At 49.7% G+C, this 26,793-nt stretch overlaps 1 protein-coding gene across 1 annotated transcript in view; it reads right to left on the bottom strand.

Annotated features, from left to right (window-relative positions):
- Positions 1-26,793, bottom strand: part of TXNDC16 (thioredoxin domain containing 16) — a 42,250-nt gene that overhangs the window by 3,985 nt on the left and 11,472 nt on the right. The window contains exons 8-19 of the mRNA XM_059474122.1: positions 26,130-26,220; positions 23,765-23,921; positions 22,114-22,280; positions 21,686-21,746; positions 20,090-20,234; positions 19,244-19,390; positions 18,714-18,773; positions 11,717-11,885; positions 11,258-11,394; positions 6,308-6,392; positions 1,442-1,580; positions 750-910 (exon numbers count right to left, since the gene is read on the bottom strand). Of these exons, the coding sequence (XP_059330105.1) occupies positions 750-910; positions 1,442-1,580; positions 6,308-6,392; positions 11,258-11,394; positions 11,717-11,885; positions 18,714-18,773; positions 19,244-19,390; positions 20,090-20,234; positions 21,686-21,746; positions 22,114-22,280; positions 23,765-23,921; positions 26,130-26,220 (1,519 nt within the window). The remainder of the gene's footprint in view (positions 1-749; positions 911-1,441; positions 1,581-6,307; positions 6,393-11,257; positions 11,395-11,716; positions 11,886-18,713; positions 18,774-19,243; positions 19,391-20,089; positions 20,235-21,685; positions 21,747-22,113; positions 22,281-23,764; positions 23,922-26,129; positions 26,221-26,793) is intronic.

Genomic DNA, 26,793 nt, shown 5'->3' with positions numbered 1-26,793 from the left:
CTCTCATTTCTGGTGCATTACTGGCAGCCCAATCCCCTTGTCCCTGAGCACATGTGCATTTCCCCCTCAGCTAAACTCCAGCCCACACTGGTCACGGCTTCCCAGACTTCAAAGCAAGTTATGATTAAGCCACTGAAGTTTCTCTGGGCTTGGGCACAACAAACAGAGGCCAAAAAATTCAAAATGCAACTAAGAAGAGGAGGATTAAAAAAAATCCCCTTTCCTACACTCTTTTATTCTTTAGGTCTTCAATAAATTTTGTTGCCTCAATATTTTTTAAATTTAATTTATGGGGTTTCTGGTTCAATCTTTTTGTGAAAGCTTTCTTTCCCCAGTCAATGACCAGTCATTCCCTCTAATTGCTGGTGGAAAATCACCATAAGACATTCCAGGAGGGCAAATTTCCATATTTTTTGTCTTCCCATATGCACTTCGTCCCATCCCAACAAAAATGCAAATAACACCAGACCCAGGGTCAAGCTACTACAAGCACTAGAGAACATTTTCCTCTATTGAAAACGATTTCTGCAATCAATTAAATATTTATTAATTTTACTTTGTCAGGCAATTTTTACAGTTGCCCAGAACACTGAGTGAACCATTGCTCAATGGTTTGACCTCCAATTCCTGATGATTTCAGACCAAATATTCACATTACCAGCTTGTCTTCTCAGCAATTGCAGCCTCAGGGGTTTTTTCTGCAAGGCTCAGTGTGAGTTAATGGAAAGAAGAGATTTTCAAACACTCACAGGTTCAACCAGCAAACCACAAATGTCTGCTGGGGTCTTCCTTTTGCCAGCTTCAGCATTTCCTCACTTTCCACCTGACTGATGTCACCAGCACTGAACAGGATGAGGAAGGGTTTTCCCAGCTGCAGGTACTGGGGCAGATTTGGCACGGTGATTTCTGGCTGCAGGACATCACAAACAAGAAATTGGGGGTTATGGGGGGGAGAAAACAGGAAAAAATTACAATTTCTGCTAAGCAAGGCTGCAGTGTCTATGTGGAATGTGGGAAGCAGGAAGAGGGCTGCGATTCTGGTGCACTTGGAGATGTCTTTGCCCAACCCAAGTGCACCAAGTTCGTGGGAGCAGCTGTGAGCTTGGAGATGGGGATGTGAGCAGAGCAGGCAGAGGCTCCAAAAGGCACAGGGAAAAGCCCTGGGAATAGGGAATAGACCCAGTAATAACTGTGACAACTAGCAGGTGAGTGACTCTGAGGCCAGTCCCTCAACTCCAGGGTCTCCTGCTCCAAGACCACACAGCAAAGAGCAGATTTCTGTCCTGACTCCCTGCTCCAAGCCATAAAATTTAAAAACAAACTCGGCACGATAAAAATAACAAGCAGACAAAACGGCCGTTCCGCAGAACTCCACGCTATAATCAGGACTCTGCAAATGACTGCAATGGAAAAAAGGCATTTTGATTTTATTTTTACTCACAAAAATGTCCAGCAGTTCACGTCTGATCATCTGCAGCATGTCCTGCATGTTGTGTTTGGACAGAGCAATGCCTTCCACGCTCCGGCCGCCGCTCCGGGCCAGGAGCAGGGCAGGGGGGGACACGGAGTATTTCTGGGATCTGAAAAACAGGGATGGGCACAGGGCTTAGGACACACCCTGACCCACACTGCAAGGCAAGATGTATTCTGTTTGCCATCTGTATGGCAGTTATCTTCTGTTCACACTCACTCCTCCCTTAGGGAGACACCTGCTGATAACAGCTATTGAATGTCCCTGCATGACTGATAAGAACTACAGCATCCCATTGGGAGATGTGAGCCCAGAGGGAGGAGCCAAGCATTGCTACCTGGATATAATCTGGAGATTCTGGAACACCAGCCAAGCATTCCTGCCTGGATATAATCTGGAGATTCTGGAACACCAGCCAAGCATTCCTGCCTGGATATAATCTGGAGATTCTGGAACACCAGCCAAGCATTCCTACCTGGATATAATCTGGAGATTCTGGAACACCAGCACGGCTTCTCCACTGGATTCCCCAGAGGATTTCCCTCTTCCCCTGGATCTTCAGAGGAAGAATACATCCTTCTCTACAGGATCCCTGCTCCAGCAGAACCAGCCCTGACCCTGCAGGAGGGCTGAGCCACAATTCCAATGGGACTGCTGCCAACAGCCTGACCCACAGGGTGTCAGGTTGGGTTCTGACTCTGTCAGGGTTGGTTTAGTTACTGCATTGTTTACTTTATTATTGTATTTGCTGGGAATCTGCCCTGATGAAGGCAGGAATGGTGAATCTGACTCCATGTTCTCAGACGGCTGATTTATTATTTTATAATACTGTATTATATTAAAGAATACTATACTAAAGAATATGGAAAGGATATTTACTCAATGCTAAAATGATAATAATGAAAACTGGTGACTCTTTTCAGAGTCCTGACACAACTTGGCCCTGATTGGCCAAAGAGTGAAAACAACTCCCAGCAGAATCCAATGGAACAATCACCTGTGGGTAAACAATCTCCAAACACATTCCACGTGTGAGCACAACACAGAAGAAGCAAATGAGATAAGGATTGTTTTCCTTTTCTCTGAGGCTCCTCAGCTTCACAGGAGAAAAATCCCGGGCAAAGGAATTATTTCAGAGAATGTGAATGCCACATTTTATCTTTTAATTTTTCTTCCCTACTAAAGAACTGTTATTCCTGCTCCCATATTTTTGCCTGAGAGCCCCATAATGTCAAATTTATAACAATTTGGAGGGAGGGGGTTTATATTTTCCATTTCAGGAGAGGCTCCTGCCTTCCTTAGCAGACACCTGGCTTTCCAAACCAAGACAACCCCAAATGTACCACACACAGAGCTGGCATCCTCCTGGAGACATGTCCCATCCCTGGCAGTCTCCAAGACCAGGTTGGATGGGGCTTGGAGCACCCTGGGATAGTGGAAGGTGCCCCTGCCCATGGCATGGGGTGGAATGGGATGAGCTTTAAGGTCCCTTCCAACCCAAACTACTCTGGAATTCTGGGATTGTATTCCTACTTCTCCTTCATGTTCACACCTATGCTTGGGTGATGCATAAACCCACCCAGAGCTTCACTCTGCCTCCCCAGCCAAGGCAAACAGAGGTCTCAGATTCCATCCAAGCAACACAACCTACACAAAACAACCTCCAGGAGTTGATCCAGGTTTTGTCTTAGTGAAGAAACCCCAAAATGCTGGTGAAGTCCAAGCCCCACATTGGAGCAACACACGCAGGCTGCACCCACCCACTCTTGGTGGAGAAGTCAGATGATGCTTTGTCCCACAATTCCCTTCTGGTAAGAGGGGTTAAAGTACTCAAAGAAAAGCTGAGAAAGTGGGAAAAGCAAAAATAGGAGACGTCTGAGCAAATAAAAGGGCACTGGGGACACCAAGCCATGACAGCAATTTCCTTGAAGTTTGAGGAACTTCAGCCCTGGAGGCTCCAGATGGCACTGCCCAGAGGAAGGGTGTGACAGGGGAAATCAGCTGCCTCTGCAGTTTTTGGAGTCAAGTCTGGTTTGTTTTTCAAAGGCTGTGACACCAAAGAATCCCAGAATGGTTTGGGTTGGAAGGGACCTTAAAGCTCAGCCAGTTCCACTCCCCTGCCATGGCAGGGACACCTTCCACTGTCCCACGGTGCTCCAAGCCCTGTCCCAACCTGGCCTTGGACACTGCCAGGGATCCAGGGGCAGCCACAGCTGCTCTGGGCACCCTGTGCCAGCGCCTGCGCACCCACACAGGGAGGAGTTTAGGTCATCAATGACACAAGTGGAGGGAACTGCAGATAATTCATTTCCATGATGTCCAGCTCTTTCCCATCCTCCAACACAGCATTTATCTCTCTGGGACCAACACAACCACTGCAAACCTCACTGTGAGCTGATGTATTTACAGTGATTAAATGCAAAAAACCTTAGGGCAAAGTAGGACAAAACTCTAAAAAAACATTTAATTCAGGGATGTTGAACATATTAAACTTCTGTGGGTTTTACGGAGATTCTTTGGCTTGGTTATGGCTCAGAGGAGTGAGGATTCTTGTTCCCTGTACCTAAAATGCATCACCTTGTTCAGCAGCCTTTCATAAGCATCTGTGAGGGGGTGAGGCACTGGAAGGATTCCAGAGAAGATGCCCCTGGATCCCTGGAAGTGCCCAAGGCCAAGCTGGACAGGGCTTGGAACAACCTGGAATAGTGGAAGGTGTCCATGCTCATGGCTGAGGGTGGAACTGGATGGGCTTTAAGATTTCTTCCAGTGTAAACCATTCTGGGGTTCTACTCTATGATTCTATAAGGAAATATCTTATAGACTGCCAGAAAATCACCAAATTCCCCAGCTACACTCTGTCCTGAAATACCTTCTCCTCTTCCTGGTACTGAGGGCTTGTGCTGTTGCTCAACAGCTTTCCATTTATACAGCAGGACCATTGAGTGGGTAACACGAGTCTTGCATTTCAATCAAAACCATCTGCAAACAAATACTTGGCAGCAATCTCTGACAATAACGACCTCATGCAAAGCATTTCTTCCTCAATGCCTTTTTCCCCTTCATTAGTGACCAGCCCAGCAGGTGCCTGCTGAGCAAACAGCTTTGCTCACAACAGAATTGTGTATCCTGCAGCCCTTTTTACTCTGGAAAAGGTCTACAGGATGCACAAAAGAGGAATCAGCTTTCTGTAACCTGGGAGCCATAAATATTTTCTCCTTGAGCACTGAGCTTAAGAATGGCGTTTCATTTTCTGAAGAAGGGAAGTGAGCCTGGCTCTTCCATAAGGAATTCCTGTAAGTGTTTACTTTGTGCTTACAGTGGAGAAGTTCATCAGCTACAGTAGCTTCACCCACAAATCACAGCCAAAATCCAAATTTGGCAGAAGGACTATCAATGTAAACTGCACTAAATATTCCTGCTAAACAGGAGCAGGCTGCAGACTCCAGGAGCAGGGAGGTGGATTCTTGCATGTGTCAGCTCTGAGGGAACAAAGCTTTCTTCTACTGGTACCTTGAGAGATCACCCTGTCCTCTGCTTTTTTTTCCTTCTATCAGCTGGGCTGAAATCCTCAGGAAAGAGAAGTATTGGAGCAGTTTGGTTAATAGAAATGTATCCCCAAGGTATTTGCATTTTTATTCTCCGTGCTCACCACAAAAATGCCAGTGTGTCATCAGGAATGCATCACACCTCTGAGGAACTAATGCAAATAATTCTCTGCTGCACTGCAGGCTGTTAAACGCACACCTGGAAAACAGGCCAAGCACCTCCTGGGATTTTTAACTCTGCCTTGACTGCTAATTCCTGATGGAAATGAGATGCCAGGGCAAGCTGGAGATTCCCCCTGGATCCAGCTGCATCTCTAGGCACTGAAGGACCTCTCACACTGCAACCCAAAGGATTTTGTCCCTTGCTGGAGTGTTAATGACACAGGTAAGATCCCATTAACTCCCACTTGGCTTCAAGGCAGGGATGCAATTCCAGCAGGAGTGCAGCTCCATGGCAAGACAACATTTCTTTCCCAGCTTCCAAAGCCTTTTCCAGCACCCAGACTACATGTCCACTCCACTGCTAGCCCAAGCAGTCACAGGCAGCTTCTTTTCTGCCTGTTCTTGGCAACTGGGGGCAACCACCAGAGCAAGGGAAGGCACTGCATTGGCTATCCATCATTTTTTCCTCCCTCACACACTGATGGTGTAACTTTTCCAGCCTGGTTTTTATTTTCAGAAAGGTTTGCTCCTGTTTGTGTGAGGAACACAACCACATCCATGGGGCTGAAGGACTGAAAATGAAAGTGAGCATGAAAGGCAGGAAGGTGACCATGGACAGGCTGAGAACCTGTGGCAGAGCCACTGAAAAGGTCACAATTCCCTTTGGATGAGTCCTGAGCCATCTCCCTGCAGGAAAAATTCACTTGTGGCTGTTTAATTCAGGGATGTTGAACTTACTGAACTTCTATGGGTTTTACAGAGATTCTCTGGCTTGGTCATGGCTCAGAGGAGTCAGGACTCCTGTTCCCTGTATCTGAAATACATCACCTTCTTCAGCAGCCTTTGATAAGCATCTGTGAGGGTGGTGAGGAACACAACCACATTCATGGGGGCAGAAGGACTGAAAATGAAAGTGAGCATGAACAGCAGGAAGGTGACTGTGGACAGGCTGAGAAGCAGTGGCAGAGCCAAGGTGACAATTCCTTTTGGATGAGTCCTGAGCCATCTCCCTGCAGGAAAAAGTCACTTGTAGCTGTCCCTCAGCACAGTGACACTTGCTCCAGGCACTGCCTTTCATTAAGTGCAGATCAGTTTGAATTCTCCCCAAAGAAAAAGAGAAACCACTTACAAATCCAAGGCATCATCTTCAAAATACATCCCCATCCTTACGTGGCCACTTAGGATGTTTCCTGCCTCTTCAAAAGCTTCCCTGGCTGGAAGAAAGACAAAGACACAAGAATAAACAATACAAAGAGAGGTGTTGAGGTTTTTTTTCCTGGAAACCTGATTGATGCCTGCACACATAACATCCTGCCAGAGCAGATTTTCAGGAATTAAACCAGGATTAGAGGCTCCCAAGAAATTACTGCAGGCCATGGGAGGAGGGTCAGGCAGAGAGGAAGGATTAGGGCAGAATTCCCATTATGAGAACAGTGTTTGCCCTTCAGCTACCAACACTGAGCCTCCAGGATCTGCAGGACAGAGGCGCTGCTGGAAAATGAGATATCTTTAAGGACTTAGAGTCTGTAAGTGTTCTTGGAAACAGGAGACCAATTTTAAGTCTAAACAAAAATCTTATAAATCCCAGTGACCTTTGAGAAATGATGGATGGTGGCTTTACTGGAGTAGGGCTAAGAGCCTGGAGATAAACCAACCTCTCCCTCAAGTGTCTCTTGGTTTATCCAGCTCTTCCCAGCAGACTGGGGCTGTTGCAGGATAAGGAAAAACCAGGCTGGGCTCTCTTGATCACTGAGAGCACAGCTCCAAAACAAAGCTGGCTGCAGAGCTGCTTCATTCCCTTATAAAAAGCCTCCAATTCCACAGAATTGCAGAATGATTTAGGTTGGAAAAGACCTTAAACTCATTTTGCTCCACTCCCTGCCATGGGTAGGGACTCCTTCCATCAGCCCAGGTTGCTCCAAGCCCTGTCCAGCCTGGCTGTGGTTTCAGGGAAAGCCAAGCTTTGTGGGAACATGCAAGGCACGGTGAGGAACTTGTGAAATGCAGAGATCAGAGCTCCAGAGAGCTGCTGCCAAAGGTGGGGTGAGAACAGGGAGGATTTCAACACCACCACCCCCCTCCTCCTCTGCACTGAGCAACTGAAACAACAAAAGCAGCTCTTCTGACCCAAGGAGAGGGAGAAATCTCACTTTTTGGAGAAGCCAGGTTTTTCCTGAGAATTAAGGGGGTATCTCAGACACATAAATTGCTGTCACACACCAGTGACTGCTCCTCAGAACCTTCACTGTCACAGCACAGGCCAGCCCAAGCTCCTGGGAGCAGTGACTCACAGCTCAGTAGATGGAGCTGCCTCTCAGTTGGTGACTTTGTGACTTTTTGGTTCTTTGATTCCTGTTTTGCAGCTACAATCAAAGCTGTGTTTTCCACTGTTTCCCATAAACTTTCATTTGGCCCATAAACTTTCATTTAAACTGTTTTCCTTTTTAAATGGAAGGAGTTCCTTAAGGAGTGGCTCATTGAGGGCTCAGTCATTATCACAGAATCTCTGAATGGTTTGGGATGGAAGGGACATTAAAATCAGCCAGTGCCACCCCTGCCATGGCAGGGACACCTTCCACTGTCCCAGGCCGCTCCAAACCCCATCCAGCCTGGCCTTGGGCACTGCCAGGGATCCAGGGGCAGCCACAGCTGCTCTGGGCACCCTGTGCCAGGGCCTGCCCACCCTCCCAGCCAGGAATTCCTTCCCAAAATCACATCCATCCCTGCCCTCTGGCACTGGGAGCCATTCCCTGTGTCCTGTCGCTCCAGGTCATTGTCCAAAGCCCCTTTCCAGCTGCTACAGAGAATCCATTCTTGGATGTTGCTTTCCAGCTCTTCTGCTGTTTGGTTACTTGATTTTATCAGTGCTGAAAGATATTTCCCATCCCAAGTTCCTCCACCAAGCTTTAAATCCCCACTTGAGATATGAACTTGTCTTGAAGTGCTGCCCTGGTCAGCCCTGGCTGCAGGGATTCCCTCCTAAGTCAGAACAACCTCCAGCAATACCAGGTTTATTCCTTGACCTGATGAGATCCTCTCTCCCCATCACACTTCCAAATTTTCCCTATTTCTGGCTATCCTACACCCAGAGCCACACACCAGCCCATATTTCTCCAGGTTCTTTGCTTTGTACCCAAACTCCCCACAAATTCACACAGTTCCACTGAGGACAGGAAGCAATTAAAAAAAACCCCATTTCAATATTTCCTAGGAAATTATTCCCCCCTGAAAACCCGATTTTCATTCCCTGAGGGGGCTGACCACGCCCTGCAGCACAATCCTTGAGCTGGAATCCCAGCTGCCCTGAATTGCACAAGCACAACCTCACTGCTTTGGGGACAAGAAGAGCTCAAACTCCCTGATGAGGAAGGGTCTAAAATCCCTGCAGAGTTTTGGGAAGCAGGATCTGAGCCTCACTTTTTACCCTTCTGGAAGGAGGAATCTTCTCCTAAGTCAGAACAACCTCCCGGACTTGATGAGATCCTCTCTCCCCATCACACTTCCAAATTTTCCCTATTTCTGGCTATCCTACACCCAGAGCCACACACCAGCCCATATTTCTCCAGGTTCTTTGCTTTGTACCCAAACTCCCCACAAATTCACACAGTTCCACTGAGGACAGGAAGCAATTAAAAAAAACCCCATTTCAATATTTCCTAGGAAATTATTCCCCCCTGAAAACCCGATTTTCATTCCCTGAGGGGGCTGACCATGCCCTGCAGCACAATCCTTGAGCTGGAATCCCAGCTGCCCTGAATTGCACAAGCACAACCTCACTGCTTTGGGGACAAGAAGGGCTCAAACTCCCTGATGAGGAAGGGTCTAAAATCCCTGCAGAGTTTTGGGAAGCAGGATCTGAGCCTCACTTTCTACCCCTCTGGAAGGAGGAATCTTCTGGGTGTGCTCTCCAGCACAGCAGCTACTGCTGCATCTCTCCTGCCTTCCTCACTGATGCTGCCAAGCCCTGTGAGGCACCAGATCTCAGGGATATTTTGAAATATTTTCAAATATTTCAATATTTTCAAATATTCCTGAGGGTTTAGGACAGTTTTACTTCTTAAGATGCTTCCAGTTTCTGCATCAAACCCAAATTTCTGTCCTAAAATTTCTCTGAATTTCCAGAAAAACGTCATAATACATTCACCTCTTCCTAGAAAATTTTATTTAGGGTTTTTCCACCAAGCTTCTTTTAGCTCAGACCCCACAAAGGGTTTCTTAACATAGTCCTGATGCTAAGGGTTGGAAAACCTCCAGGATGTTTTTAGCAGGACATCTCATTGCTGTGTTTCAGTTCACCAGAAATGACAATGACCCCACTCACTGCTGCTCGGGGTTAGAGCAGGAATTCTGCCATGGGAAAATGGTTGGGAATTATAAATCTATAATTTGATAAATCTGCAGGTTGGTAAGAGGAACAATGTGGTTCTCCTGACTCCAGCCTGGTTTGATGCCAGAACAGCTGGCTCCAGGTTCCTGCTCCCTCAGGCTGTTCTGCATCTCAGCTCCAGCACCCTCAGGAAGTGGGTGGAGAAGACATCCCAAATTTCATCTCCCTGTGCCTGAGTTACCTCCTGAGGCTGAGGATGCCATTCTGGACTGGAATGTGCCCTGAGGGAACAGACAATCCTACAGGATCCATAAAAGCTCTCTGGAAACCCCCAAGGCTCTTGTTGGCACGGAAGGAAATAAAAAACTTCTCTGTAGAATCCTAGAATGGTTTGGGTTGGAAAGGACCCCAAAACTCACCCAGTTCCAAACCCAAACCATGGGCAGGGACACCTTCCACCAGCCCAGGGTGCTCCAAGCCCTGTCCAGCCTGGCCTTGGACGCTTCCAGGAGCAGCCAGAGCTTCTCTGGGCTGGATTAAAGGTTTTTTGGGATCAGTAGGGTTTCCTGCTGTATTTACCAGATTATTTCTCCAGAGGAAGGCAGAGATTTGGCTCTCAGCTGGTCCAGGGAACACAGCCCAAGTGTTTTCTAGTTGGTTCCAGGCATCCTGTCTTGTTCTTACCTCTTCCCTCTGGACCCTCTCACGTGAGAAAGTAGCTTGGTTTGCATTAAACCAAAGTTTGGAGGCACAAGGGAGCTTTAAAAATGAAAAATAGTCTGGAAGTTTGATCTTAAGCAAGATCAGGAAGTTCTCCTATTTTTAAGGCAGCAATTCCCAGGGGGAGCTGGCAACTGAGAGTCTGTGGGGTTGGCAGATCTCAGCTCCCAACTGAGGCCCTGGCACAGGGTGCCCAGAGCAGCTCTGGGTGCTCCTGGATCCCTGGCAGTGCCCAAGGCCAGGCTGGACAGGGCTTGGAGCAGCCTGGGACGGTGGGAGGTGTCCCTGCCATGGCAGGGGTGGGATGGGATCAGCTTTAAGGTCCCTTCTAACAAAAACCATTCCATGATTCTGTGATTTGCCTGAAGTTCTCTCTCCAGACTGACTTTATTCCCTCTCCCCTGGTAACACATTGCATTTCTGTGTCCATCTATTCCAAAACCCACAAGTGGATTTCATTGAGTTGTTCACATTTCCTTCCTTCTGATGCAGGAAATTTCTGCTTTATCCTATTGCTGTTCTGTTATTAAAAAAAAAATAATGTTTTGGATTGTGTGTTACAAGAACTGGGGCTACTCCTTCTTCAGGAGAAGCCAGCAAGATCCAAGAGTGGATCCTTCCTTTTTTAAGAAAATTATGCTGGGAGAAGTGGCACATGGGCTCCAGGAAGAGGCTGATGGATCCGGGCTGAACCAGAGGCTTAAAGGGAATTATTGCCAGCCTACAACCACTTGGAAGGGGCTCATAAAGAGGACAGAGCCAAACTCCTCAGGGTCAGGGGCAGGAGGCACAACAGGGACAACAGGTTTGGGGAGTTTCTACTCCCACTGTGGGTGTAGCAAACCCAGCTGAATGTCCTCTGAGCCAGGGATGGATCTGAAATCCCACCCCTGGAACCACCTGCTCCCCTCTGACTGTACAACTGGAAAAGGCAGTGCCAGGTGTTGTGCTGTGAACTTCCAGCAGCTGGAAGCAGCCCTGTCCCACCAGGAATGAAGCTGGAGAGTGCTAAACCCACCAATCCCAACAAACCTTTGCTGGTGGCTGAGCTAAACACTCCCAGGAGTGAGGGGTGGTGGTGGGATGGGAACTCAGCTGGAAATTCCCCTCTCAAATATCCTTCTGCTTCATCCATGGTGGCCAGCTTCAGTGGGCAGGGAACTTGGCTCCTGTGGAAAGGCAGAGAAAGAACCTGGGCTGTTGTTTTTGCTGCTTTTGGGGTGAAGAGACAACAGGGCAACCTCAACCCAACAAGGCCCCATCGCAATGGGACAAGTGTGACACCTCATTAGAGACAAAAATGATCATTTGGCATGGTGATAATTATCACCAGAGAGGTGCTGGAGCTGGTGACAGCAAAGGGAGAACAGCCTGAGCCAAACTGAGAGCCTTGGGATCCCCACTGAAAATAACAGAGAAGGAATTCCAGCAAAAAGACAGGGATGGTGACAGAGGATGTGGCAGATGTCCCACTGGGGATTTGTCACTCACAGCAGGATGAAGCTGCTCAGCTCTTCAGCTCCCCACATGCCACCATATGTCACTGGCTGCTGTCCCTGCTGGTAAATCCTCAGGGTGGGGAACTGGGTGACATTCTCCTGGGAGCAGAGGCCAGGCCAGTCCCAGCAGTTCACCCGGGACAGCAAAACCCCTGGGGTTCCTAGAGTGGAAAAAAATACTCATGAATGATATGAAAAACTAAAAACAACAATCAACTGGTTGGAAAATAGAGCTTTTTATTAGCCCAGTGGATATTATTGTCTATATTTGTATTAATTCTGGCAGAAATCTACCAAAATCCAGCCCCAAACACAGAATCCCTTTGAGTACAGCCCCATTTCCCTCTTGGAATCACTCATTCCCAGAAAATTCACATCTGACTGGTAACTCCAAGCAACACCACAAAATCCTGAGACAACTGTCCAGGAGCTTAAAAGGCAGTAGGGAAAGGTATTGGAAATACCTTAGGAATAAGGCCAAGAGAAAGAAGGAATGCAGGCACTCACTAACAGGAGAGAGGGAAGATAAAGCTTGCCATGATGGAGGAAGAGGATGCAGCCAAGGTTTTTGCATTTATTAAGTTGTTCAGTACTGAAAAATCTCTGTTCTACCTCAAGCATGAAGCCAAATGCACATGGGGCAGTTAAAGGGGATGGAAGAGAGATGCTCCCATCCACTGCCCTCAGGCACAGGGTGGGATTCTTGGGGCTGTCCTGAGAGCCAGGAGTTGGGCTTGATGATCCTTCCAGCTCAGGATTTTCTGTGATCCCACCCAAGCCATGAGCAGATACCTGTAGGACCTTAAGAAAGGGGTCTCACAAGTAAGGGAGTGGGAAAGGAAGAGCACTTGGGAATTACAGAGCAGTCAGTCCAACTGTGGGTCCTGGGAAACGTCCCAAAAAGGCTTTTTAAGGGTCTCACCAACACAAGAAACTCAAGAGGTTGGTAAGAAGTGAAACAAATGGAAAGTTGGTTCCTTGAGTGCTCTCTATGAGCCCAAGATTTGTGCAACTCCAGCATTTAGTTCAGCAAAGAATCATGGAGTCACAGAATGTTTGGGTGGGAAGGGACCTTAAAACTCATTTAATTTCACCCCCTGCCATGGCAGGGACACCTCCCATCATCCCAGGTTGTTCCAAGGCCTGTCCAGCCTGGCCTGGAGCACTTCCAGGGACCTTTTCAGCCTTTCTTTCATCTTTGGGCTGGGTGAAGCCAGCACAGGCTGCTGTTGGTCCATGGCTAAGCCTGACCTGAATCCTGACCAGCTTCACTCCCTCCCTTCCCTTGGCTTCCAGCCTCACCTGAGCTGCCTCAGGGCCCTGACCAAGGACAGTGTGCAGTTGTCCATGCCCAATCTCAGAAATCTTCATTCCTTCCCCAAATCCTTCTTTGAACAAGACTCAAAACTGCATGGGAAAGATGGGATAAAACCTAGAGACAAGTACACACATGGAGGCAGAGCATGGCAAAGAATCCTCCAGAAACCAGGCTTGGGGCAGATGAGGAGGGTTTCTCAAGAGAAACCAGCCAAGCTTTCTTCTCTCCCTCTCCTGGCTCTGATTCTGATCACTATTTTCATTTAAGGCCTGGCTGATGGAATAAAACTGGTTTTGATCTCAAGCCTAGAGGGGCAGAAAGCAATTTGAAGGGCAAAATGTGAGGACAGCAGCAATCCATGAGGAGATGCAGGAAAGGGATGGACACTCAACAGCATCTGCAGCCCATGGGAGTAAAATTAAGTTCTTCTGTCCTGGTGAAACCTCTGCAGAGCCCAGCAAGTCAGCCTGGGAAACGTTTTTGGAAAGGTTTAAGCAAATGAGAATCTGGAGCAGTTTAAAAGATTTTTCTCCTGAGGAAAAACCCAACCAAGTTTGTCCTGGAAATCACCAGAGAGAGAGAAACAATAAAATCCATCAACATGTCAGGGGTGCTCTGAGGGGCAGTGGGAGCACTGGGCAGGGTCAAGCAGCAGCCCATGCCAGGGTGGGGAGGGCTGAGCAAATATTGAAACAAGTTCCTGAGAACGGAGCCCAGCTGAGTGTTGCACAAATGTTGTGCAGAGGAGCTGTGGAGCCCCTGACCCCTGGGAGGGCTCCAGGCCAGGCTGGACAGGGCTTGGAGCTCCCTGGGTTAGTGGAAGGTGTCCCTGACATGGTAGGGGTGGGATGAGATGGAGATTTAAGGTCCCTCCCAACTCAAACCCTTCTGGGATTCCTTGAGGGTTTCTGTAGATGGGGGTGAAGGCAGAGGTGACCTCAGCAGGAGTTCCTGCTCCTTATCCCTGCACCCTTGGCCTCCCACAGGACCATGTTCTGCAACCTTCATTTGAGGTTCTGCTCTGCAGCTCACACCAGGAGTTTGCTGTTCTGCTTTGTGTCAAACTCTTGTGCAGGAAAAGCAGGAAGTGAAGGGCCTGCAAATCCACTCAGACAATAATTGTCCAAACACTCCACAAGAGCAGAAATGGTTTGTGCCATTCCCAGACTCTGCAAGAAGATCTCAAACTGAAAGCCTGCCCTCAGATTTGCTTCACACCTCTGAGCCAGTAGAGCTGGTTCTCATCATCTCTTACCACATCATCTTGTGTCTTGCCCAACTCTGGAAAATAATTCCATGGAAATGGGGCTTTGATGTCCTGCTAAAATCGAGTTGTGAGGCTGCTTGAAGCCTTTTCAAAGATGAATTTTAATATTTGGATATTAGCTCAGGGAATAATTTACCACGTGCTCTGAAGGAGCCCCATCTGGCCTGGAAAACATCTGGTACAGGATGGTCCCTCCCATCCCAACCTGCAGCATTTCATTGATGACTGAACAAGCAGAACTTTCAGGAACTGAGTAACTCAGCAAGGGACTGTCCAGCCCTGTGGTCACTGCTGAGGGGGAGGAAAGGTGAAAGAAGAGCACAAAATCCTCCCTGTGGTTTTAGGTGCTACTAAACCCAGCAACAGCAAGAACCTCTGTCCTAGAGGTCTTAGAAAACCAGGACAAGACAAACCATCAGTGCCATAGGGAAGAGGAAAAATCAGGAATCCCTTGAACTTATAATCATTTGAAGTTAAAATTATTTGGAAGGCAGGACTGGCATGGTGCTTGAGCATGTTCAGGGAAAGGAATGGAGATGGGGAAGGGAATGGAGCCCCAGGAGAGGCTGAGGGAGCTGGGCAGGGGCTGCAGAATCCCTGAGGAGCTGGGCAGGGGCTGCAGAATCCCTGAGGAGCTGGGCAGGGGCTGCAGAATCCCTGAGGAGCTGGGCAGGGGCTCAGCTGGAGCAAAGGAGGCTCAGGGGCCCTTGTGGCTCTGCACAGCTCCTGCCAGGAGGGCACGGCCAGGGAGGTTGGGCTCTGCTCCAGGGAGCAGGGACAGGACAAGGAGAAATGGCCTCAAGTTGTAACAGAGGAGGTTTAAATTGGATATCAGGGAAAATTCCTTCATGGAAAGGTTTGTCCAGCCCTGGCACAGCTGCCCAGTACAGTGGTGAAGTCCCCATCCTGGAGAGATTAAAAAGCTGTGTGGATGTGGCACCTGGGGACATGGGACAGCAATGGACTTGGCAGTGCTGGTTGGACTCGATTTTGTTAGATTTTTCCAACCTAAACAATTCCATGATTGTATTAAAAAACAGCTCACTTGAAGAGCTGGTCCAAAGACTACAACATGAAAGAGAAGTTATGTACAAAGTGTACAAAGTGCTGCACTTCAAGAGGAAGAATCCAATACAGAATGGGAACAACTACCTGGAAAACATCACCCAATGAACCCTGAAATCCTCACTCCAGTTTTAAGCTCCATGGATATAAATTGCTAAATCATGCAGCTGATCTTCCTGCCTCTGAGCTAAATTTCCACCTTGTCTTTGTAAATCCCTGGTCAAGAAGACCCCAGGAGCACAGAGGAGAGAAGCAGAACCATTTTCCATCACAATTTATTGCTCTTCTTAGATACTGATTTCCTCTCTTCTTTGCAAAAAAAAGGCCAATAAGCCACCCAAGAAATGCTCAGGACTGTCTCACCTTCACATCCTCTGCTCTTAACCCTGCTGCTTCCAAAAATTCCCATCTCCCAAAACAAACCAGAGGTGCAGCAGTGAGCCCCAGGGGGATGGGAAATTGTTGCTCCAAGGGTAGAAAACCTGCTCAATTCAGCAAGGCAGAGATGCTCCTCTGGATCTCTCAACAAATGGAAAACACTTGAGGGCTGGAAGCTTCCCTTGGTGAGGATCTGCTGAGCAGCTGGAAGGGGATGACTCACGGGGTCATTGCAGTCTCCAGCCTCCTCCACTCCCCTGTGTCTGATCACACATGGCCTGTTCTCAGTGCCATTGTGCACAAAGAATTGGCACGGGGAGCAGGACCTGCTCCTGCAGCTCACAAAGTGCCTCCAGCACGGGTGATTCACTCCTCAGACAGCTGCTGGTGGATTCCCAGCCCTTGGGAAGGAAGCTCCACCCCGGAGCAGGCAGGAATACCAGAGCTTCTGGGGAACTCAGAGTGCCCCAAGCCATTCCCCATGTCCTGTCCTCAGTCCTGCACAGCTTGAGGTCTTCTTCCTGCTCCAGCCATCACTGAGAGCCAGGGAACAGCATCTTCTGATGTTTTCCAGTTCCTCTGGTAGCTGGTTCTCCCAGTTCCCTGAGGCTCCTTCAGCAGCAGGGAAAAGGGATCTCCAGATCCACCAATGCAGCTGTTCTGTGTCTGCTCCCAGGTCATGGCAGGGAAAGCAGACTGGAGTCACTCCACAGGGTCACATCTGGCCTGGGAGTCTTTGCAGAGACCTCAGTGATCACAGAGGAAAGGCCCTGACCCCAGGCAGTTCATGATCTCTGCTGAGAATCTGTCTGTGGCTGCTTCCCTGCCCTGAGATTGTTATCAAGTGATTCAGAACACACATGGTGACATCCTGGCTGGGCAGAACCCACCAGGGGTTGGCCACTGCCTTGGGAAGGGGCTGGGGTTTACCCACAGACCCTCCTGTGCTGCTTGGGAAGGGGCTGGTTTTACCCACAGACCCTGTGTTGCTTGGGAAGGGGCTGGTTTTACCCACAGACCCTCCTGTGTTCTTGAGAAGGGGCTGGTTTTACCCTCATACCCTCCTGTGCTGCTTGGGAAGGGGCTGGTTTTACCCACAGACCCTCCTGTGCTGCTTGAGAAGGGGCTGGTTTTACCTTCAGACCCTCCTGTGTTCTTGAGAAGGGGCTGGTTTTACCCACAGACCCTCCTGTGTTCTTGAGAAGGGGCTGGTTTTACCTTCAGACCCTCCTGTGTTCTTGAGAAGGGGCTGGTTTTACCTTCAGACCCTCCTGTGTTCTTGAGAAGGGGCTGGTTTTACCTTCAGACCCTCCTGTGTTCTTGAGAAGGGGCTGGTTTTACCCACAGACCCTCCTGTGCTGCTTGAAAGAGGCTGGTTTTACCCTCATACCCTCCTGTGTTCTTGAGAAGGGGCTGGTTTTACCCTCAGACCCTCCTGTGTTGCTCCTTTAGCTGGTCTGGCTGCTGGGAAAGTCCAAAATAAACCCCAAACCACCACCAACCCCATAACAACAACCTCTGCTGTCCCTTCCTGTTTATTCCTGGGATTTCAGTCCAGATGAAAGCTGCTGCTGACTTTCCCTTCATGAATTCATGCAGACCATGAATCCAGCCCTCAGCACTGCCTGCAGCATTCCCAGGAACAGCTTCTTGTAAGCAATTCCCACTGCAGCTGCTTCCCAGAAAACTGTGGGGTCCTCTGCACACCCCATTCATGTTCCCACTGCTGAATCCTGCAGGACACAGTGTCCAGTCCCGGGAAAAATGAGCCTTGATGGAGAAAAAAAACCAGGAGAAGGCACCAGCCACCTCCAGAGGTGCTGGAATGGCTCTTGCCCAGATCCATGTGAGTTCCCCACTGTGCCACAGTGGGATGAAGCCACCTCAGTGTCCCCTGCAGCCAAGGGGAGAAAAAAGGCACCTCTGGATGAGATTAATCCCATGTAAGAACCTCTCTCCACAAAGCAGAGTGGGATGGGGTTGGAGGCCTGAATGTGGGGCTCACACTGCACAGACCCTGCTGAAGGATCCCTCCTGCCAGATTTTTGTTCCCAGATTCCCTGATGTGCTGTCTCTAAGTGCTGCTCATTGTTCACCATCCCTGTGTTATTTATGGAGTTCTGTGGCCACCTGTGAGAACTCCCACAACTGAGCCAGACTGCAAACCCTGGAGGCACCATCCCTGCAAATGTGACATTGTCCTGCCCTGTGCCCTGGCCTGCCCACACCTGTCTGTCCCATTTTCCTCCAAAGTCAGGGATAATCACAGCTCCTTTTTCCAGCAGAGCTGAGGTGCCACCCAGCACATTGATTTGTCTCCTGGGGAGGACAGGACCCTGTTTCCATGTTCCAGGTCACAGTTCCTGCTGTTTGCTGCTCTGTGTCACCCCCTGGCCCTTCCCAAATTCTCCCTCATGCAGTCACTGTGCCCAGCAAAGGGGATCACAGAGTCATTTGGGTTGGAAGGGACAGGGACATTTTCCACAATCCCAGGTTGCTTCAAGCCCCATCCTACCTGGCCCTGAATGTTTCCAGGATAAAATCATGGAATAGTTTAGCTCCAAGATCTGAGTCCAACTGTTCCCCCAGCACTGTCCCATGTCCCCAAGTGCCACATCCATGTGGTTTTTAAACCCCTCCAGGGATGAGGACACATGGGCAGCTGTGCCAGGGCTGGACAATCCTTTCCATGAAGAATTTTTTCCTAATATCCTAAACCTCTCCTGCTGCATCTTGAGGCCATTTCCTCCTGTTTTGTGGTTTTTTCCTCCGGGAGCAGAGACTCTGCAAAGATCCCTAAATCAGACACAAAGGTTCCTAAACCACCTGCTGTGGATATGGCTTTCCTTAGGAGTCTGAGGGGTGAAAAATGAGTGCACTCCAGGGAATGAGGTGCCACCAATGCCTTGTTTCCTCCTGCCAAGAGGAGCAGGGGAAGCCCTGAGCCCTGGGGTTCCTTACCCTGCAGGTGAGCGGCCAGCTCGGAGTAAGAGCGCAGCACGGCCAGGGACACAGCTTCCCCTGAAACACAGGAGAGGGGACACAGCCCTGAGGGACAGCCAGGGACAGCCAGCCCCACCCTGCTCCCTGACAACGCCACATTATCAATCTCTGCATCCTGAGGTGCTTTAAAGCTCGGAGGATTTGAAATAAATAAGGAAAATTTAACTTTCTGCTTCATGTCTAGGCCAGCCCATGAGTCCATGCTACTTTAATTTCCCCTCTTGTCCCACATTTTTTTTTCTTATAAAATAAAGGTTAAAAATCTCTTAATATCAGAATAATATCTGCTATTATCAGCCAATGAGAAGAACTAATTTAATCTGTTATTAATTGTATTTAATTATTTGTATTTAATCCCTGCTCATGGGACAGGATGTGGCACAGATTAATGGCCAAAACTTTTCTCCAGGATCTCTTCAGGATCATGGAAAGCACAGACAACATCCCAAAGTCACAGAAGGGACAGCCAGGCCACAGTTCATACTCACAGCTGGCATAGAACAGCACCACTGTCCTGGCAGCCTCTGGGAGGGAAGAGTGGAAGTTCTCCTCTGTCAGGACAAGGATCTGCTCCAGGGGCAGCTCTCTCTTCTTGTCCCTGGAAACTGCTTCCACCACCTGGTCATCCTGAATATCTGCAAAAAAAAACAACAAAACAAGCCAGGTGTGTCCAGGGCAGGGGGAACTGCACCCCCTGGGCCACCCCAGTGCATGATTTTGTAATCCAGAACCTCTCAGCAGAGATGTGAGTGAATTCTTGTATGGGGAGAGGAGGCACAGACACACAAACAAACCCCCCCAAAATGCCCCAATCCCACCTCACAGCAGCTCTGCCCTTGAGTGGAACAATACTCAAAGCTCCTCTAGGATCCTGCCCCCTTTCCTTTTTTATAGAAAACGCCCTCAGTTTTGCACAGAGACCAAATTCATTTTCAATTCTGCATTGCAGGGAGCAGAGTTTTCTCCCTGGAGGAAGCAAGTCTGGATCTGCTCTTACAAAAACGTGTCTCAAACCCTTCCAAAGGGGTGGATGATTTTCAGATGCTTGTACAGGACACAGTGCAGGGTGCACTTTAACCCCCCCCAGCCTTTGGAGCATCCAAGCACATTCCTGTCCCTCACACAATAACTCTGATTTTTCTCTCTGGTGTTTCCACTAAAAATCAGAGCTGTCTGTCATATTCCAGTGACCTCAGAGAATGAAAGAGCCACTTTGTGGCCACCATGAAGTGACTGTGATGGTTTGCAAGTGTTCTCTAATGCTCTGCCATGTCTGATGCTGATTGCACCTTCTGTCTGATGACAATCAGCTTTTCACTTGATTAATTGCACACCTTGATTGTTATTCTCTTGCTCATCCTCATCTTGCTCATCCTCCTCCTGCTCATCCTCCTGGATTGGTTTCACCTTGTTCTTATCTTCCACCAGGGTTATAACTTCATCAGTGTCTTCCAAGACCAGGTATTGGATTGGCATTCCCTGAGGACAACAATAAATCAGTGGCAGCACAACATCCCCCCCTGTTTATTTTGTCTGCAGATCAGACTCAAGGTTGATGGGAACCATCTCCCAACTCCTTATTTTTGGGATGTGTCACAGATCCCTGAAGCTGCCAAGCAGGGGAATGTCTGGGTAATGTTTCTTTGAACCCATTTCTCCTGTGCTTGAGTTTGTCTCACTCTAGAATTGATTAACTGATTGATTCTCACTCTAGGATGATGTTTCCTTGTAAATGTAAGGAAAATTGGCTATGTAAGTAAATGTGGCTAGGAGGGATCTTGTGGTGAAAGTGAACACCAGCCCCATCTCCCAGCAACTTCACTCAGATCCAGCACTGCAGGAAAAATCCCAGTGGACAAACAGGAAAGGAGAGCAGGGAAGTACTTGGATATCCCCTCATTAGAGGGGTCAGGCTGGGTCCAAGGAGCCCATCACAGCCTGGGAAACCAGCTCAAAAAATCCTTTATCTCATGGAGCTCAGCCAGAAGAAATGTTCCCAAGTGTACAGGGACTGGCCACCCATGGAAAGAAGCAAAAAAGCAACATGAATTTCTCAGAAATGAGACCCTGTCAGCTTAAAACCAGTGCTAGCACCAGCTCAGACAAAGGCACTGCAGAGAAAATGGAAAGTGGATCAGGAGCTGAGGGAAATGACAAAGTGCTGGCACCTCCCACGGGCTCCCAGAGCCACCCAAGTGCACATCTCTCAGCAGGCCAGGGGAAGCCCTCAGGGGATGCTCAGGTCTGATCCTGCACCTGAAATCACCAGTGGGACAGTTCAGGTAATCTGGGACATCTGTGTTCCCTGGCATCTGCCAGCAGCCCATTCCAGCCTGCCTCACAAGCTGGGTCAGGTCCCTGCAGGGTTGAACTCATCTTGATCAGCCTCACTGAACTCCCACCCTGCCCTTCTCCCTGCCAGGGGCACTGCCTTACATCAGCCCAGCACTGAGCTTTGCTTGTTTGCTCTTTGTTTCACACTCAGTCCCTCTCCCATCTTTTGACACCTTTCAGAAATCCAAATCTTTTGGGGAATTTGCACTTGGATGGAGTTCACAACCTTGTGTTGCCTCAAGGTGTACTGGAGATGTCACTCAATGTCTTTAACCCAAAATAAACTCACTGCTTTGTCTTTCCCAGCAGGCACAGTGGCTCTGCAGCACCCAAATCATGGAAGGGACATTAAAGATGACCCAGTTCCACCCCTGCCATGAGCAGGGACACTTCCACTACCCCAGGTTGCTCCAAGCCCTGTCCAACCTGGCCTGGAACACTTCCAGGGGTGGGAAATCCACAGATTCTCTGGATAATCAGGAAAGACACTTCCCCTTGAGCTTCAGGGAATGCTGGCAAATCAATCCCAGAGATGAGCAACATCCCACCACCCTCTCCAGAGCTGAGTTGTCCAATAAAGAAATCCAGCATCCAACCTCATCTGGTGTCTTGAGGGCCACATTTGAGCGCTGCAGAACGTTCAGCTCCACAAGGTCCCTTCCAAAACACAAAGTGAGCATCAGATGGTGTGACATGGAAGGTCACCCTTCCTCTTTCTGCCCCAATTCCATCACTGCTAAGTTTCCTCTCCAAAATCTCTCTTAATCTGAATATTTTTCCACCCCTAAGCCAGCAAAACTTCCAAATTAATACAATTCTGGATAAATCCTTAAATATGAAACACTCTGTCCCAGGATATAGCTTGGTTTTACTGCCTCTCATCCAAGTGTGATTGAATCCACTGACTGTCATCCTGGTGTTGGGGTAACCCAGCTCAGAAACCCCACAAAAAGCAAGGAGAACCCAAAACCACCAGAAATACCTGAGAAAAACCAGAAATACCAGAAACACCTGAGGGAAATACCTGGACAAAAGGGCAACTCCTGCTTTCCCCAGGAGCTGCCAGGCCACAAACTCTGCTGTCCTCCTGTCAGCCTCATAGGTCTCCTTCTGGCTCAGGATGAACACCAGGGGCAGCCCGAGCTGCAAGTGAACAGTGGAGATCTTCTCTGGGTCCTCAGCAACCTCTGTCTGGAGAACAGCCAGGGTTAACAGCCAGGGTTATGCTGCAGCACAGCTCCACAAGTTGAAGCCACAGAAATCATCAGGAAAAAGCTTCCAACCCCAATTCTAAAAAATCCATGGAAGCAGAACCCACACAACTCCAGTGAAGCTGTTCCAACATGTCATGACCTTCCCTGTTAAAAACCTGGGCTTTATTTTGTGGGGATTTTTTTTTGTGGTTTAGCAATTCCAGATGTCAAATCTCCACTCATTTTTATTTACCTGGCATCCACTCCCTGGAGCAGTTTGAAAATCCCAGCCACAACATGCAAGAGCTGGAATCTTTCCCTTCCTGCCTTGGATGTGCTGCTTCATGACAGCACATGAGAGGTGCCTGATGAAGCTCCATGGGCCTGACCCAGGAAAATGGCTGAAGGAGCATTCCCAGCTCATCCACTCATCCTTCTGGATGGGCAGGAATGAGCACTGGGAACAGGAAGCTGCTGAAGTTCTCTGCCCCTTGGAAGGAGGAAATAGGAGGGAACCTCCTGTCCCTGTGATCACCAAGGTGGGAAGGACTGATAGCAAATTCCAGAGGGTGCTGAAACTCCTGCAGGGAGCCTCAGAGCAGCTGAGGACTTTGGGGTTGTCTGGTTTGCAGAAAAGGAGGCTGAGGGATGACCCCATTGCTCTCCAGGAGCAGCTGAGCACTTTGGGGTTGTCTAGTTTGGAGAAAAGGAGGCTGAGGGATGATCCCATTGCTCTCTACAGCTTCCTGAGGAGCAGCTGAGGACTTTGAGATTGTCTGGTTTGCAGAAAAGGAGGCTGAGGGATGATCCCATTGCTCTCCACAGCTTCCTGAAGGGATGCTCCTGAGCCTACAAGAGTAGCTGAGGGCTTTGTGGTTGTCTAGTTTGCAGAAATGAAGCTGAGGGATGACCCCACTGATCTCCACAGCTTTCTGAGGGGATGCTCCTGAGCCTACAGGAGCAGCTGAGGACTTTGGGGTTGTCTGGTATGGAGAAAAGGAGGCTGAGGGATGACCCCATTGCTCTCCACAGCTTCCTGAGGAGCAGCTGAGGACTTTGGGGTTGTCTGGTATGGAGAAAAGGAGGCTGAGGGATGACCCCATTGCTCTCCACAGCTTCCTGAGGGGATGTGGAGAAGGAAACACTGATGTCTCCAGAGTATCCAGGGATAGAACACGTGGAAATGGTTCAAAGCTGCATCTGGAGAGGTTTACACAGAACATCAGGAAGGTTTCTTTACCAAGAGCACTGGAAACAGCTTCATATGCATTGGGCAGTGCTCAAGAGTCATTTGGAAAATGCCCTCAATAATTTATTGATGTTTTGGCCAGCCCTGAATTGGTGAGGCAGCTGCACCAGCTGATTCCTGCTCCTTGCCTGGAGCCACCCTGGAAGGGGCAGATTCCCACCCTCAGCCTTTCTCTCTCCTCTCACCTCCCTCCCTGCCCTCCCACCCAGGCAGCTCCTCCTTCCCAGTCCTACCACCAGTGGAGCCCCCATGAGCTTGAGGTGCCTGTGGATGTTGAGCAGGGTCAGGGGCTGTGCCAGGGCCGTCCTCCTGCAGGCCTGGGCTGGCTCTGTGACCTGCTGGCAGTGGCAGAACAGCAGCCAGGCAGAGGAGACATCGGGGTCATCAGGGCTGTGAGAGAGGAGACAAAACCCACCATGAGCAGGGGTTCCAAGTGCCCTGAGAGAAGGAGCAGGTTTGCTGATGTGTTGCACAGATTATCCTCAAGCCCAGGGTTTGGCAGGGCTGTGGAACAGGCTGGGAGAGCTGGGGGTGCTCACCTGGAGAGGAGCAGCTCCAGGGAGAGCTCAGAGCCTCTTCCAGAGCCTGAAGGGGCTCCAGGAGAGCTGGAGAGGGACTGGGGACAAGGCAAAGAGGGACAGGACACAGGGAATGGCTCCCACTGACAAAGAGCAGGGAGAGAGGGGACATTGGGAAGTGTGAGGGTGAGGAGTCCCTGGCACAGAGTGCCCAGAGCAGCTGTGGCTGCCCCTGGATCCCTGGCAGTGCCCAAGACCAGACTGGATGGAGCTTGGAGCACCCTGGGACAGTGGAAGGTGTCCCTGGTTAGCTGTGACACCCTCACTGCTGTTGGTCTGTGGGTAACTTTGGGAAGTCACTTTCCTTTTCCAATGAACCCATTCCCTACCCCTAAAACAGGGATCACCTTCTTTGGGTAAGGATTTAAGAGCTCTATTAAGCACTATTAAGACCTCAAATCCCGCTGCCCGGGTTGGCTGGAAGCAGCTCCTGCTGGAGAAGCTCCCGGCATTTCAGCAGCTCGGGAGGGGGCGGCGCTGCTTTGAGGAGAATTCAGGCGATTCCTGCGCAATGACAACCGTGCCATCTAGCGGGAGCCACAACACAAACCCGAAACGCTGCAAGGATGGAACGGCACCTCGGCAAGCGCCACCCTGGTCCGTGTGACAAAATCCCAGGTCACTCATGATGGAGTTATTGATGTTGGAAAAGCCCTCCAAGATCACAGAGTCCAAAAGTTCCCACAGCACTGTCAAGGCCATCACTGAGCCGTGTCCCCAAGTGCCACATCCACAGGGATTTTAAATCCCTCCAGGGATGGGGACTCCACCACTGCCTTGGGCAGCCTGTTCTGACATGAAAACCCTTTCCATGAAGAATTTTTCCCTAATATCCAATTTAAACTTACCTTGGTGCAGCTTGTGGCTGTTTCTCCTTGTCCTGTCCCTGTTCCCTGGAGCAGAGTCTCATCCCCCTGGCTGTGCCCTCCTTGTGCAGAGCCACAAGGTCCCCCCTGAGCCTCCTTTGCTCCAGGTGAGCCCCTGCCCAGCTCCTCAGGGATCCTGCAGCCCCTGCCCAGCTCCTCAGGGATTCTGCAGCCCCTGCCCAGCTCCTCAGGGATTCTGCAGCCCCTGCCCAGCTCCTCAGGGATTCTGCAGCCCCTGCCCAGCTCCTCAGGGATTCTGCAGCCCCTGCCCAGCTCCCTCAGGGATTCTGCAGCCCCTGCCCAGCTCCTCAGGGATTCTGCAGCCCCTGCCCAGCTCCTCAGGGATTCTGCAGCCCCTGCCCAGCTCCTCAGGGATTCTGCAGCCCCTGCCCAGCTCCCTCAGGGATTCTGCAGCCCCTGCCCAGCTCCCTCAGCCTCTCCTGGGGCTCCAGACCCTTCCCAGCTCTGTTTCCTTCTCTGCACACACTCCAGCCCTTCACTGTTTCTTGTCATGAGGAGCCCAGAACTCACCCCAGGATCTGAGGTGTGGCCTCAGAAGTGGCAGCACGGGGGACAATCTCTGCCCTGCAGCCACAGGCTGGTACCAGCCAGGTGCCATTGGCCAGCTGGGCACTCTGGGGCTGAGGAAACAACACCCCCTGTGATGTTCCCAGCTCCTCCCTCACACTCCTGCCTGCAGTCACAAGGAGGGATCTGCCATTCTAAAGCAGCTCCTCCTGCCTGGGAAGGGGCTGGCCAGTGAGGGAATTCCCAAATCCATGAGCAGTGCCACAGTCCTTGCTCTTGGATACCAGAGTGGTTTAGGATTTTAACATCAACTCTCCTGGAAAGTTGTGGGGAAAGAGCTTTAGGATTTTAACATCAACTACCCTGGGAACCCACGGCTGAGGTTTGATCCACCAGCCACAGAAAGGAGACACAGGGCTCTTATCCTGTGAAATCCCACCCAACACAGCCACAAACAGCAAGGTCAGGAACACAACCAGCAGCTTTTGGAAAACAGATCTGACTGTCCACCCTGGGCACAGCATCCTAATGCCATCCCAGAGCTGCTCTGGGAATCTGAGACACCACGAGTGAGGCAAACAGAGCATGGCAGCAGCTCTCCATGGTGGGGGTGTCTCTGGATGTACCTGGTGGCTTTCAGCAGTGCTGCCTCAGTTGTCAGGACAAACTGGTGGATGGTTCCATAGACAAAGGCTGCCTCCATCACAGCTCTGTGCTCTGGAAAGGGAAAGGCAAGGTGAGCTCAGCTCTGTTTCCTCCACACCTCCTGTTTCATCCTTGCCAGGTGCAAAGATCAATTCCCAGGTGTAAATATCAAATCCCAGGTGCAAATATCAAATCCCAGGGGCAAATACCAAATCCCAGTTGCAAATATCAGTTCCCAGGTGTAAATATCAATTCCCAGGCTTTCAGAAACTCTTGGTACAATGTCACAGAGTCTGTCTGAAAACACACTGTGAAGGGAAGTGAGCAACTGGAGCTGGATCCCATTCCTGACCCCCAGCAAACAGGTGCTGTGTGAGAATCCATTCTGCAGAGCCAGGATTTATTATTTTTAAGACAGCAACCACTGGCTTGCTTTCCCTCTCCAAGTCCATCTCTCAAGGTTTATGCTCCCAGCAAAACTTTTCTGGTGCAAGTGATCCCTTTGGAAACAAAGCAAGGCATATGGAAGTAGAGATCTTGTGGCTGGGAGGCCCTTTCAGGTTTTCATCTGCAGGATTTTGGGTCAGAAACTCAGCTCCTGGATATTCTACCAAAAAAAAAAGGCTGGGGAAGAGAGGAAAGATG

The sequence above is a fragment of the Ammospiza nelsoni genome, chromosome 6 (genome assembly GCF_027579445.1).
Source record: "Ammospiza nelsoni isolate bAmmNel1 chromosome 6, bAmmNel1.pri, whole genome shotgun sequence".
Taxonomy (NCBI): Eukaryota; Metazoa; Chordata; class Aves; order Passeriformes; family Passerellidae; genus Ammospiza; species Ammospiza nelsoni.
Note: the sequence above shows the minus strand (reverse complement) of the source record. Positions and strands in the feature narration are given on the sequence as shown.